The sequence below is a fragment of the Bos indicus x Bos taurus genome, chromosome 3 (genome assembly GCF_003369695.1).
Source record: "Bos indicus x Bos taurus breed Angus x Brahman F1 hybrid chromosome 3, Bos_hybrid_MaternalHap_v2.0, whole genome shotgun sequence".
Lineage (NCBI taxonomy): Eukaryota > Metazoa > Chordata > Mammalia > Artiodactyla > Bovidae > Bos > Bos indicus x Bos taurus.
Window position 1 is genome coordinate 3,196,462 of NC_040078.1, and position 14,743 is coordinate 3,211,204.

The window sequence follows — 14,743 nt, forward strand, 5'->3', positions numbered from 1 at the left end:
AGACTGATGTGCCACCCAGCCTCTAGGCTAAGCGAGGAGCCGACCTGGACCACCGACTAGCCAACTGACTGCACGGAAGTCTTGCAAACTCCGCCCCGGAAGGCGGGCCCTTGTCTGGAGGCCCCTCAACTCTAGTCCGGGCGCGCCCCTCCCTCAGCTCGCGTCTTGCCTCGGCCCCGCCCCTCCGCACTGCCCCAGCCCTCGCCCGGCCCCGCCCCTCCCTCAGCCCGCGTCCTGCCCCGCCCCCCCCGCGGCCCCGCCTCCCCGCGGCCCCGCCCCTCAGGCTTGGCCCTCTCCGCGGCTCCTTCTCCCCATGTTTCTCCGAGCTGGCCTGGCTGCACTGTGTACGCTTTCCCGCACCCTCAGGCCAGCTTCTGCTCGGATCGCCGCCATGAGCACTGGCACCTTCGTCGTGTCGCAGCCGCTCAATTACCGTGGCGGGGCCCGCGTGGAACCAGTGGATGCCTCCGGCACCGAGAAGGCTTTCGAGCCAGCAACCGGTAACGGGTCGGAGGGACGGCGCTGGGGCCGGGTCGAGGGGGCCAGGGTAGGGGCGAAGCTGTGGCGCGGACTGACGCTCCCCCGCCCCAGGGGTGAAACCTATTCTAACTTCCTGAAGCTTCGAGTAGTGCAATGAACAGACGTTTACTGAGCACGGGTAAGTGATGGTGTAGAGTATAAAGTTATCTGTGTAGGCAGCTAAGGATGCTGCGCAAACACGGGAGCTTCTGGACCGGGGCAGGAAGGAGTCGTAGAAAAGGGGAGCAGCTCGTGAGTTGCGCGGTGGGGTCAAGGTTAATTTCACAACAGCCTGAACAGAGCCCACAGAGCCCCGGTGGGTAAGGTAGTGTCTTTGTGTTAATTATTAAATTTTAAAGGTAGGATCTCAGTAATGTCTTCAACGGTGGACTTAGAAGAATTCTAGGACAGGGTGAAAAGAAATACGTGTGCCAAAATGGAGGAGCATGCACAGATGGTTGTAATGAGCGTGAATGATTACTTTGTTGCCATCCCCTAGTGTTAAAAGTGTTTCCGGACACGAACCAGAGCTGGGAAAGGGATATAAAAAATTCTGCTTTTATCCAGTATTTAATGTGTGCCAAGCACTGTGCCAGGCCTTGGGAAGTCCAAAGATCACAAAGCAAATGAGGAAGAAGTTTTTTGTTTTTATTTTGTTTTGCTAGGTTTAATGTTTGCGAGGAGAGAAATATAAATGTTTGTGCAAACCGAATAGTATATCCCCAGACGGATAAAACTGAATTTCAAGAAACTGGAGAATTTAGGTGTGATCAATTACAGAAAACCACAGAGCAGCGACTTGTCAGAGCAGGAAGGGCCCACAGCCACCATCAGGCTCTCCTTTAGGCCTCTTGATTTCCCACTCCCATATTGATACAAAAGACAGAAAAATTGCTCTTTATTTTAACTGCCTACAGTGTGTTCTGTGTGATTCTTAGCCACTACCTCTATCAATTGGCTACTCAAATTTATAATACAGGTTTGTGAAATCTCTGGAAAAAGCAGAGTCCCAGATGTTCTTGTGGGAGGGAAGACCCTTAACTGACATCCTAGAGATTTCTTTTTAGTAGTGTCAGTCACAACCCTTAGGATTTGGGTCTAGAAAAACTGATCATTTTATATTTTGCCCAGTGTAGGGAATAGGATTGAAGTAAGAAAATGAAATGGGCTTCCGAGGTGGCCCAGTGGTAAAGAATGCACCTGCCAACATAGGAGATGTGGGTTCGATCCCTGGGTCTGGAAGATCCCTTGGAGTTGGAAATGGCAACCCACTCCAGAATTCTTGCCTGGAAAATCCCATGGACAAAGGAGCCTGGCAGGCTACAGCCCATGGGGTCACAAAAAGTCAGACGTGACTTAGTAACTGAACAACAAAAACAAGAAGAAAATGAGAGATTGGGATTTTTTTCCCTCATATTTGAGAAAAAAATTTTCTTGCTTTTAGTAATATCTTTTCTTGATCCTCTATTTATTAACCATGTTCATCAAGTATCAGTAGTATTATATGACTTACATAGAACACAGACCAGTGATTTAAAATCAGAATTCATAACCCAGGAGAGTGAATACTTTGATTTTGCAAAACCTCTGAGATTATAAAATACTGTTAAAGAGCATTGTGAAATAATTGATAGGAAGTTAACCTTAGTAAACCCAAGTGTGAAATAGAGGAGGGCAGGAGTTCTTACCCCAGAGTTCAAGGTGTGCTAGGCAAGAGACACAGTACATTTTTCTGAAGACAAGTGTTCAACTTTTATTAGATTCTTTAAAAGATAAGCTGTTGCTTTAGGGGTAGTCACTAAATCAGACTATACTTAAAAACAGGAAGAGGATCACTGAAAGGAAAATGGATACACAATACTTTATTTAAAATATGTGGCAAACATTTGAAATTAACACTGACTTTCCCTGTATTTATAGGTAGGGTGATAGCTACTTTCACATGTTCAGGAGAAAAGGAAGTAAATTTGGCTGTTCAGGATGCAAAGGCTGCCTTTAAAATATGGAGTCAAAAATCTGGCATGGAGCGTTGCCGAATCCTTTTGGAGGCTGCCAGGATAATAAGGGTATGTTTTAATTTAATCTCTTCCAGAAAAGTCCTCTTGCATTGCTCTGTGATTTTTTTGTGTGTGTGATGATTTGCAGTTAGACTGGTGCATTATTAAGTGATACCTTTTTGATGAGATCCAAAAACATTTCCATATGCTCACTTTGATATGTACAACAAGCTTTCCTTCAGTGATTTCTTTCTGGCTCTAGGCTCCTTGTGACATCTCCCTGGGCAGGCTTTCTTTTCCTTCTTTGTTGTAATGATAATGTATCCTTTGTAGCTTGTCTCCTCTTCTTTTTAACTATATGTTTACTCTTTCCTCTGATGACTCTGAAGTTGACTTTTCTTTTTCAGGTTAATTTTCTGCCTTAGTTGCCTAGAAGATTTCATAGATTCATTCCTGTTTCCCTCTTATGAAATAAAGTTTAGCTTTTTACAGTCTTAAAAGGCAAAAGTACTAGATTGTCTTTACAGAAAATTAGAAGATTCAGAGGATATACACCAAAATATAAATCAGGGATATCTCTCAGTGTAGGACTGTGATGACTTTTTTCTTTATCAGTGTGTTATGTCAGAAACTGGGGGTCTGAGAGTTACCCTGTTTGCAAGGTTATATGCGTATTCTGACAAGAAACATAAAGTTTTCTGGATTAGAGAGAGAGTTTATTACTCACAGCAAAATACTTTAGTACTAGTTTTCTGAGCCCCAGTCCCCATGGGGTGATGCAGTAAGAGCTAGATGTTACCCCGTTGCATACAGTGGGTTGCACTGTAGGAGAGGAACCCCAAAATTAAGAGCCTCAGCTTATAAGGGGCATATCTGCCCATTCTCTCCTTTGGTGAAAGGTTACTTGTTAAGGTTAATGAGATGTTACTCACTGAGCAGATCTCCAAGGTTAAGGGGAAAGGTATCACTAGATTTATTACCCTGGAATGTAAGCAGAAGTCTCCAAGAACTGGGAGTAGAGAGCTTTTTATCTCCACATCTTTTCAGAGACCTCCGTCTTTAGGGAGATGCTGTCATTGCCTTCCAAGGCCTTTGCTTTTCAGTCCGCTTGCCGGTGGCCTTTGCTGAAAGCCTACACCATGCAGTAATATCAAAATATTCCTGGAGAATTTTCTCCCAACAAGGTGTTTTCTTTTATCAAAATTTATTTTTAATTTGGTAGATTAAAAGTTGTAACTCAAAGCTGATAATTTATTATTCTAACTTGCCTCTCACTTTTGCTTGTGCATAAGCATTTGGTTTGTTTTACCTTCTTAAGAACTGGCTCTTTTATTATTATAAAATTATTTTTAAAATCCTGAGTAGTACCTATTTTTTTTTTTTGCTCTGAAATCGACTGTCTAATGTTAATTTTCTTTTTCTTTAAACTCTTCATTCCGTTTTCTTTAATATTTTATATAATTTTTTACAGTCAAGAATATATTACTGTCTTTCTCGAAAGCTCTTGTCTGATGATCATGGCCTGAATCTACCTTTGCTGCTGTTGTTTTTGTTCAGTTACTAAGTCCTGTTTGACTTTTTGCAATCCCATGGACTTTAGCTCTCCAGGCTTCTCTGTCCGTGGGATTTCCCAGGCAAGAATTCTAGAGTGGGTTGCCATTTCCTTCTCAAGGGGACCTTCCAGACTGATGATCAAACCTGCGCCTCCTGCATTGGCATTCAGATTCTTTAGCCCTGAAACACCAGGGAAGCCCTGGATCCACCTTTACCTGAAATTATTCTATGACTGAACAGATCCCACCCCCTGACCACAACCTACAGTTTAGCCCCTGGTTGTTTTCTTTCAGTGATTTTTGAATTTAATCATGATCTATAGTTCCTTGCCCTTTCCATTTTTAAACTACGCACAATTATCTTCTATAAGATAAAAATATTTATATTTACTCACATTTTTAACATAACTAGTGTTCTTCATCCCTTGGGAAGGCCCAGATTTCTATGTTACCATTTTTATTTCTGCTTGAAGAAATTTCCTTAGCATGTTTCATGTGCAGGTTTGCTAGAGATGTTCTTTTAGCTTTTGTATGTCTGAAGTCTTTATTTCACTTTCATTATTCCTTTATTTATATTAGTTTTACACTTTTTACTTATCTGTTTTTGGCTGTGCTGTCTTCGCTGCTGTGTGGGCTTTCTGGAGCTGCTGCAGGCAGGGGCTGCCCTCTAGTTGCAGTGTGCAGGCTTCTCATTGCTGTGGTTGCCTGTGTTGCAAATCACGGGCTCTAGGGCTTGCAGGCTTCAGTCATTGCTGTCGTTAGGGCTCAGTACTCGAAGCCTGTGGGCTCTGGAGTGGCGCATGGGCTTAGTTGCCCCGAGGCATATGGAATCTTCCTGGACCAGGGATCAAAGCCATATCCCCTGAACTGCAGGCAGATTCTTTACCACTGGACCACCAGGGATGTCCTTGCTTTCATTTTCAAAAAGAGTTCTAGATAAATAATTCTAGATTGACAGTTTTTTCTTTCAGTGCTTTAAAGATGTTGCATTGCTGTCTTCTGACTTGTTTGGTTTCAGAAGAGAAGTCTGCTGTCATTCTTATTTTTGCTCCCTTCTATTAAATATTTGTTACCTCTCTGGCTGCTTTTAAGATTTTCTTCTTGTCATCAGTTTTAAACAAGTTCATTGTCTTTTGATGCAGTTTTCTTTATATTTCTTTTGTTTGGAGTTTCTCTTGAATTTGTACATATATAGTTACATTTGGAAAAATTATGGCTATTATTTCTTTAGATATTTCTTCTGCCCCCACTCTTCTATTTCCTCTTCTTCAGAGCCTCCAATTACATATACCTTGAGCTACTTGAAACTGTTCTACAGCTCACTAATGATCTGTTCATTTTTTTCCGCAGTTTTTTCTCTCTGTGTTTCATTTTGGGTAATTTGCATTGTTACACGTAAAGTTCACCTACCTTTTCTTCCATAGTATCTGATCTGCTGTTAATCCCGTCTGGTGTATTTTTCATCTCTAGACATGCAACGTGAGTCTTTTTTGTTGTTGTTCCATGTTGCTCCTTAACACGTTCATGTTTTCCTCTACTTTCCTGAACACATGGAATATAGTCATAATAACTTTTAATATCTCCCTCTACTAATTGTGACATCTACCAGCTCTGGATCTCTTTCTATTGGTTGACTTTTTCCTCCTTGTTAGGTGTTATATAACTTTCCTGTTTTGGATGACTGGTTTTTTTCCTCCTGGTTAAATGTTATATAACTTTCCTATCTTTTGCCTGTCTAGTAATTTGTTATCACTAAACATTGTGATTTTTATGTGTTGGATGCTGAATATTCTTGTACTTTAAAACATTAATGAGCTTTGTTCTGGGACACAGTGAAGTTACTTGGAATTAGTTTGATCCTTGCAAGACTTGTTCCTGTTCTTTGTTAGGTGTGATCAGAACAGCTTATTTTCCCCCACTATTGAATACTCTTCTGAATACCTAGCTTGATGCTCTGTGTACTAGTGAGGTTTTTCTTAACATGACTGGTGGGAACATGAATTGTTCATGCCCCTATGTGAGTTCTGGGGATTTTTTTTTTTTTTCCTTTTCACCTTCTTGGTTAGTTTTTTCCTAGCCTTGGGTAGGGTCCTCACACTGACCAGTTCTCAGATGAAGACTTAAGGGGGATCTCTGGGATTCTTCTGTGCAGCTCTCTTCTCTCCTATCCCTAGAATGCATACTGTAGCCATCACATAGTCCTTGAATGCCCAACCTGTTTCCTTAACTCAGAGTATCTGTTGGGTCCCACCTAAGGCCCTCTTACTGGCTCTCTGATAGAGACTTTTTCCAGGAAGCAGGCAAGAACATATGTAGGGCCCACCTCATTTGTTTCCTTCTCTCAGGGATCACTGTCCTGAGCTGTCCAATGTCCAGTGTCTGAAAATTGTTGTTTTGTAAAAATTGTTGTTTTGTGTATTTTATCTGGTATTTTTAGTTGCTTGAGGATGGAGCCTAAATCTGATCCCTATTACTCTATCTTAGCTGGAAGCCTATGGACTCCTAGTGAAATGAACAGTTTTTGGTATGTGTTAGTTACACATACCATTGTATGTGATGGTTTCAAAAAAAAGGGAAAAAAGTTTCCCTTTTCACTTTGAATTTTTTGATGCTTTTTATCAAATTATAAAGATCTTAATGGTAGGCGCCAATCATTTCTAAGTTGGAGCCTCCTTAGGAAAGTCGCTGTCATTTGGCTTTAAAAGGAGAGAGAAATGTATTTTAAAACTATAATGTATTTTACCACTATTTACACATAGAAAAGAGTGCGTGTGTAGCTTATGCACTTGCCTTCAGCCGTTCTTTTGCTCAGCTCTGCCTCTTGAAGCAAGCAGGGGCTCAGGCTTATTAGAGTTGAATGGGCATGTCTTTGCTCATGCTGTTCTCTTATAAAAAAGCTAGACACTTAATGCTTGCTTGGCGGTTTGAAATGAAGGAGGGGGATGGGGCTTTTCTTCTTCCCTTTCATCCAGTGGACCCGTGGTCAGGTCACATGAGAAGCGGGGTGGCCAAGAGAGGGATAGGGGTAGATATGAAGCACATGCTTCCCAAGAGATGCTCATCGCAGTGTGTTGTCATGGTGGACAGTTTTGTTTTATGGTGGCTCTTGGAGCTAGTAGGGGCAGGAAGCTTACATTGTTTTCCCCTTTCCCTTCTGCCCTCCTTATCCCAGGAGGGCAAAGGAATCCCATTTCCCTGAATGCAGTATTAAGTGTTAGAGATTCCCTTGGACTGCTTGATAGTTTTCATCAGTGTCTTTTTTATGATCCTTGTAAGGAGAAGGCAATGGCACCCCACTCCAGTACTCTTGCCTGGAGACTCCCATGGACAGAGGAGCCTGGTGGGCTGCCGTCTCTGGGGTCGATAAGAGTCGGACACGACTGAGCGACTTCACTTTCACTTTTCACTTTCATGTGTTGGAGAAGGAAATGGCAACTCCCTCCAATGTTCTTGCCTGGACAATTCCAGGGACGGGGGAGCCTGGTGGGCTGCCGTCTATGGCGTCGCACAGAGTCGGACGTGACTGAAGCGAGTTAGCAGCAGTAGCAGCAGCAAGGTATGTCAAAAGGCCCCACAATGGCTTTTTAGAAATAACCTTTTGCATGAGGATAGAGGATGCTGGAATAAGACAAGAAAAATTTCAAAAGACCAGCCAATAGATTGAATTTTCTCTTTGAGTTGAAACCTTGAAATAGTCCTCAAAACTAATTGCCTATCCATTCTTTACCAAAAAAAAAAAAATCTTAATGAAACTTCCTTTCTTAGTAAATATTCCAAGGCTTTTCAGCAGTAGTCATAGATTAATTCTCGTCTGTTCATGCTTGTATTAATGTGGAAGACAACAGCATTTCACTTTTGTCAGTTTAATATTTCTTCATGTGTTTGAAGTGTAACATACTGATTTCATCAGTGTGTTTATGCTGATTAGTGAACTGGTGCCTACTTCCTCTTTAGGGACTAGTTCCCTGCCTTTTGAAAATGTGTTTTACATTGATCATACTCAACACATCAAGAAGTGGGATGATTCACACCTGGTTAAAGAACTGTTCAGTCAGTTCAGTTCAGTTCAGTCGCTCAGTCGTGTGTGACTCTTTTCGACCCCATGAATTGCAGCATGCCAGGCCTCCCTGTCCATCACCAACTCCTGGAGTTCACTCAGACTCACGTCCATCGAGTCAGTGATGCCATCCAGCCGTCTCATCCTCTGTCGTCCCCTTCTCCTCCTGCCCACAATCCCTCTCAGCATCAGAGTCTTTTCCAGTGAGTCAACTCTTTGCATGAGGTGGCCAAAGTATTAAGAGTTTCAAGAGTACAAAGAGTTTCAGCTTTAGCATCATTCCTTCCAAAGAACACCCAGGGCTGATCTCCTTTAGAATGGGCTGGTTGGATCTCCTCACAGTCTAAAGGACTCTCAAGAGTCTTCTCCAGCACCACAGTTCAAAAGCATCAATTCTTCGGCACTCAGCCTTCTTCACAGTCCAACTCTCACATCCATACATGACCACTGGAAAAACCATAGCCTTGACTAGACAGACCTTTGTTGGCAAAGTAATGTCTCTGCTTTTGAATATGCTATCTAGGTTGGTCATAACTTTCCTTCCAAGGAGTAAGTGTCTTTTAATTCAAGAACTGTTACATCAGAACTAATGGCTGTTGTCTTCCTAGGTACCCTCTTTCTAGTATCAGTAACTGGGAAAAATTAATTAATTGTTAAAAAATCGTTTTGGTGAGTATAGAATCAGGAAAGAGAAGGTAAATTGTTGGTTTGAAAGGCAGTTTAATTTAGACTGTGTTTGGATGTAAACAAATCATCCTTTCTGAAGAAACATGTCTATTCAGTAATTGCAGAATTTTGTTTAGCACTTACTAACTTCCTTTTTAAGAAGTGAGCTCCTTGAAGGAAGAGACTGGATCTGTCCTTTTTCTTAGTAAAGAGTGTGAAATGATTGTCTAGCTCCACTTCACTTGGTTGTTGTTCTGGGGTTTTCTCCTGTTACTTCATCTGGAACATGTTTCTCTACTGTCTCCTCTATCTAACTCTCTGTGTTTGTGGTCTCCATCCTGTAGGCCGCAGGGGAGTTATTCCTCTTGTTCCTGGTATCTGCTGCCTCATGGATGAGGCTGGTTTAGAGGCTTTTGCAGGCTTCCTGGAGGGAGGGGCTGGTTCCTGCCTACTGGTATGTGGGTCTGGGTCTTAGCCCTCTGGTGGGCAGGGCCGTGTCAAGCGATGAGTCTAGACGTGGCTTTAGTCTTTAAGAAGACTTTAGGCAGCCTGTCTGCTGGTGGATGGGGCTGTGTTTCCGCCCTGTTGGTTGTTTGGCCCGAGGCATCCCAGCACTGGGGCCTGTAGGCTGTTGGGGGAGCCAGGTCTTGGTGCCAAAATATCAGCCTTCAGGAGAGCTCATGCCAGTGAGTATTCTGTGGTTCCTCTGCCACTGATGTCCTTGTCCTCACTGTAAACCAAAGCCAGCCACCCTCTGCCTTCTCAGGACACACTCAGAGACCAGCAGGTAGGTCTGACCCAGGCTCCTATGGAGTCACTTGCTGCTTTTTCCTGGGGTTCTGGTGTGCATGAGATCTTCTGTGCATCCTCCAAGAGTGAAGTTTTTATCTCTTCCACTCCTGTGGAGTCCCTGTAATTAAGACCCAGTGGTCTTCAAAGCCAAATGCTCTGGGGGCTCCTCCTCCTGATGCCAGTATTCCAGGCTGGGGTGCCTGATGTGGGGCTCAGAACTCTCACTCCTGTGGAAGAACCTCTGCAATATAATTATCTTCCAATTTGTGGGTCACCTACCTGGTGAGTGTGGGATTTGACTAGATTAGCAGTGTACCGCCCCGCACCATCTTGTTGACTTCTTCTTTGTCTTTGGATGCAGAATAGCTTTTTTGGGAGGTTCTGGTCTTTCTTGTTGATGGCTGTTTAGCAGTTAGTTGTGATTTTGGTGTTTTCATGAAAGGAGCTGAGCTCAAGTCCTACTCTGTCATCTTTTCTGGAATCCAACAAATGTGGAATGAACGAATCAAAGCACTTCATACCTCCAGTCTTTGTAGAAATAGACCATGTCCAATTATCATGATCAAAGTGCCGTTTCCTGTATTTCATCCTTCCGTGCTTTCTGAGATCTGTACTTGGTAGCTCTTGTGTTAGACACTTGTGTTAATTTCTGTTAATTTCATTTTGCTTCTGGTCAGCCATACTGATTGTCAGTTTTAGTAAGAGATGCATCTTTCTTGTCAATTGTTCAATTCATGTTTTATGTACAGATTTTGACCACAGTGTTTTTTTTTTAATGAAAATCAGATCTGTAATAGCAAATACCTATTTCTTACATATTCAGATTTTCTAAATAATTTTATTTATTTTTGGCTGTGCTACGTCTTTGTTGCCATGAGGACTTTGCTCTAGTTGCGGCGAGCAGGGGCTACTCTGCGTTGCAGCATGCCGTCTTCTTATTTCAGTGGCTTCTCTTGTTGCAGAGCGTGGGCTCTAGAGCACATGGGCTTCAGTAGTTGTGGCACATGGACACAGTAGTTCCAGCTCCCCAGCTCTAGACCATAGGTCAGTAGTTGTGGCTCATAGGCTTAGTTGCTTCATGTGGCATCTTCCCAGATCAGGGATCGAACCTGTGTCTAGGAGACACAGATTGGTGCCAAAGTAATTGCAGTTTTGCATTGTTGAACTTTGCCATTTGATCCTGGATTACGTTCTTAAATGTGGTTATGTTATACATCATTTTAATGCGCATTTCTCTTTTTTTTGCTAATGACTTGTTGCTTGCTGTTTATTTTGTATTTATTTTAGACTATAGAAATGATGTTAGACAAAAAGCAAATTCGAATGACTTTTTTATTAGCATTCAAAATAGGTCATAAAGAAGTGCAGACAGCTTGCAACAATGTGTTTGGCCCAGGAACTGCTAATGAATATACAGTGCAGCAGTGGTTCAAGAGGTTTTGCAAAGGAGATGAGTGTCTTGAGGATGAGGAACATAGTGGCCGGCCATCAGAAGTTGACAGTGACCAATTAAGAGCCATTATCGAAGCTGATCCTCTTACAACTACATGAGAAATTGCACAAGAATTCAGAGTTGATCATTCTATGATCATTTGGCGTTTGAAGCAAATTGGAAAGGTGAAAACACTTGATGAGTGGGTGCCTCATGAGCTAACCAAAAATTTTAAAAATCATCGTTTTGAAGTATTGTCCTCCCTTATTCTGTGCAACAACAAACCATTTCTTGATCAGGACATGATGTGTAATGAAAAGTGGATTTTATATGACAACCAGCAACAACCAGCACAGTGGTTGGACCAAGAAGAAGCTCCAGAGCACTTCCCAAAGCCAAATTTGCACCAAAAAAAGGTCATGGTCATTGTTAGGTGGTCTGCTGCTGGTCTGATCCACTATAGCTTTCTAAATCCTGGCAAAACCATTACATCTGAGAAGTATGCACAGCAAGCTGATGAGATACACTGAAAACTTCAATGCCTGCAGCCGGTACTGGTCAACAGAAAGGGCCCAGTTCTCCACAACAATGCCCGACTGCACATTGTACAACCAAAAGTTGTACAAGCTTCACAAATTGAGAGGATTGGGCTACAAAGTTTTGCTTCATCTGCCATATTCCACCCGACCTCTTGCCAACTGACGACCACTTCTTCAAGCATCTTGACAACTGTTTGCAGGGAAAATGCTTTCATAACCAGCAGGAAGCAGAAAATGCTTTCCAGGAGTTTGTTGAATCCTGAAGCATGGATTTTTATGCTATAAGAATAAACAAACTTATTTCTTGTTGGCAAAAATGTGTTGATTGTCATAGTTCCTACTTTGATTAAAAAAGATGTATTTGAGCCTAGTTACAATGATTTAAAATGCACAGTCCAAAATTGCAATACTTTTGTAGCAACCACTGAGCCACCAGGGAAACCCCCATATTCAAGTTTTTCATCTCCTTTGGGGACATTATTTATTTTTTCAGGTCTAATTTCCAAGATCTTTTTGTTCGTTTTTGGCCATCTGTAGTACGTTTAAGTTGTGTAAACCACATCTGGAAACAGAATTTGAAAAGACAATTGATGAGTAATGAGCATTAGAAAATAATTATCTTGTGATTTTGGCATGCTGCATTTCTTTGGGTGAATTAAACCCATTTGTGTTGATGTGTATCTGGCTGTTTTGTACAGTTCTCCTAAGGACTCTTTGTTCTTACTGTATACATGCAGTGTGTTAGTCACTCAGTCTTGTCTGACTTTTTGCGACCCCATGGACTGCAGTCCTCCAGGCTCCTCTGTCCATGGAATTCTCCAGGCAAGAATACTGGAGTGGGTTTCCGTTCACTTCTCCAGGGGATCTTCCTGACCCAGGGATCGAACTCGGGTGTCCTGCGTTGCAGGCAGATTCTTTACTGTCTGAGCCACCAGGAAAACCTGATGCACAAATATCTGTACATATTTGGTGCAGGTGTACATATATAATATTTCTCAGAACAGTCCTTTTCTAACTAATCTTGGAATGAGGTGTTGGTCTTGTATCTGTGACAGTTACTTGATGGGGAGGACAGGGTGCTGTTTAGCAACAACTTTCATCTCTTCCAGATGTCCAGCCATTCCTTTCTTTTGGAAGTTCAAGCTGTTTCTGTTTTGAAAAATTAGGCAATGTATTCTGTTTTGATTGTTGAATATGTTGAGGTGTATGGTGATTTGTCTTCAGTCTAGTTCTCTGCTTTGCCCAAAGGAACGGAGGGATGAAATTGCCACTATGGAGACTATCAACAATGGGAAGTCCATCTTTGAGGCCCGCTGGGACATTGACACTTCCTGGCAGTGCCTGGAGTACTATGCAGGCTTGGCGGGATCCATGGCTGGTAAGCCCACACCTCGCCTTTTGTGACCAGCTTATAGGAAGCAGGGGAGCAGAGCCTAGTGGAGTAGGGTACAGGTTTTGGAATTAAGACAGACCTGAGTTAAAATCTTGGACTTAACCTCTCTACTTGGGTGTCACTGAGAATTACTTATCTTTATTTAAACGGGAGATCATCCCTATCTTATTGGTTATTAGAGGGATTAGATGAGATGATGTATGGGGTTGTAGTTTTTCCATAACATTGTATGGAAAAACCTGAATAAACTTTTTGCCCAGCCCAGTATATAAAGCCCCTAACCTTGTAGCTGAGGCATAGACAAGGTTGTGCAAAAACCAGTTCTTGCAAGACTCAGTGAGTGCATCATATTTATTAGTTTTACTTACTCAGCAAAAAATTTTCTTTTACTGTCTAGGAAGTGTCCAACAGTTCACATGTTGGCTGGGTTGGCCAGGCCCAGGAGGTCAGTGGGGGTGAGAAGGCTGAGGCTCAGGGTCCTGGGACTGTTTAGCTGCCAAGTCTCTCCCCATTTCTGTTCCATTTCCTGTGAGTTATGTGGTGGATGCTTGGTAAATTTTTAGAGGATTATATTGAGTTGAATGAACGTTAGCTTGAAGGATAATAAGGATTCTTTATGTGGAGAGAACATGCAGAAGCAATGTACGAATAACTAGAATGAACAAAAGACCAGAGCCCAGTGGCTGGGGGTGGGTGGTCTGGCTGGAGTCCAGAGTGAGTCCAGGCACTGGCGGACTCTTGGGGCAGGCGACCTACACTGTTCTCTACCCTCTCTGTCCTCTTAGGCGAACACATCCAGCTCCCAGGTGGATCCTTTGGTTACACCAGAAGGGAACCACTAGGGGTGTGTGTTGGAATAGGAGCGTGGAACTACCCCTTTCAGATCGCCTGCTGGAAGTCGGCTCCAGCTCTGGCTTGTGGTAAGTATGGATTATTCTTCCGCCTGGGAGCTACCCTTTCTCCCTGGCATGATTTCACCCCTGCCCTGCCCCTTAGGGAGCTTTGAGGTTATACATTATTCCCATTTTTATTTATTTTTGTTTGTGGGAAGGAAGAAAGTTAATTTTGGTCTTGGAGATTTTATTATTATTATTATTAGTGTCAAATGAATTAGATTTGTGCACTTGAAAGTTCTCTTCCTTTATGGACAAGAATTCTGAGCATTTGTTTCTGTGTAGCAGGTAGCACTTGGGAATTTCACTTCATTTAGGAAGCAGAAGACAAACTTAATTTGTGTCTTAAGAGAAATGAAAGGCAAGGTTTCCATTAGAGAAGCTTTGGTTGATTAATAAAAGGATTTCTTGCACTATTTAAAGCGAAGAATCTGTGGGAAAAGAAGACATTATGTCTTAGAAAAAACTCTCAGGTTAAAAGAGTCTAGTATTAAGACATTGTATTGAAATGCAGCTTTTTTCTTGTTGCTGCCTCATGTTTGTTTTGCCCATTTCTCTGTGATAGAGGAGAAATATAATTAAGTTACTAGCCTTGCAGACTCGCATCAAATTAATTAACCTTTCTTATCTTCAGTTTCAGCTTTTATAAAATGGGTCTAATCATACCTACTTCATACTGCTGTTGCAAATGTTAAATGAGGTTAATATATGTGAAAAGCTGTAGATACATAAGGCATTACTGGTTGAGACATTGCAAGTGTGTGGCTTGGTCTGTTTCATGAGAGAAACTATGGAGGGAAGAACAAGATAGGTTTACTTATTAATAATAATTTTTGGTCTAGCATTTGATGGGGAACAGGAAACAATTAGAGTTGTTTTTTTTAATTTTTAATTTTATATTG

The 14,743-nt window shown here is 42.2% G+C and overlaps 1 protein-coding gene across 2 annotated transcripts in view; it reads left to right on the forward strand.

Annotated features, from left to right (window-relative positions):
* Nucleotides 1-266: 266 nt before the first annotated feature.
* ALDH9A1 (aldehyde dehydrogenase 9 family member A1) overlaps nt 267-14,743 on the forward strand; it is a 29,198-nt gene continuing 14,721 nt past the window's right edge. Inside the window, exons 1-4 of one of the 2 annotated variants that reach the window (XM_027526980.1) lie at nt 267-500; nt 2,440-2,585; nt 12,804-12,933; nt 13,734-13,868. In XM_027526980.1, the coding sequence (XP_027382781.1) occupies nt 314-500; nt 2,440-2,585; nt 12,804-12,933; nt 13,734-13,868 (598 nt within the window). In that variant the 5' untranslated portion in view covers nt 267-313. Of the gene's footprint in view, nt 659-2,439; nt 2,586-12,803; nt 12,934-13,733; nt 13,869-14,743 lie in introns of both variants that reach the window. The other variant, XM_027526990.1, reaches the window with a different exon arrangement.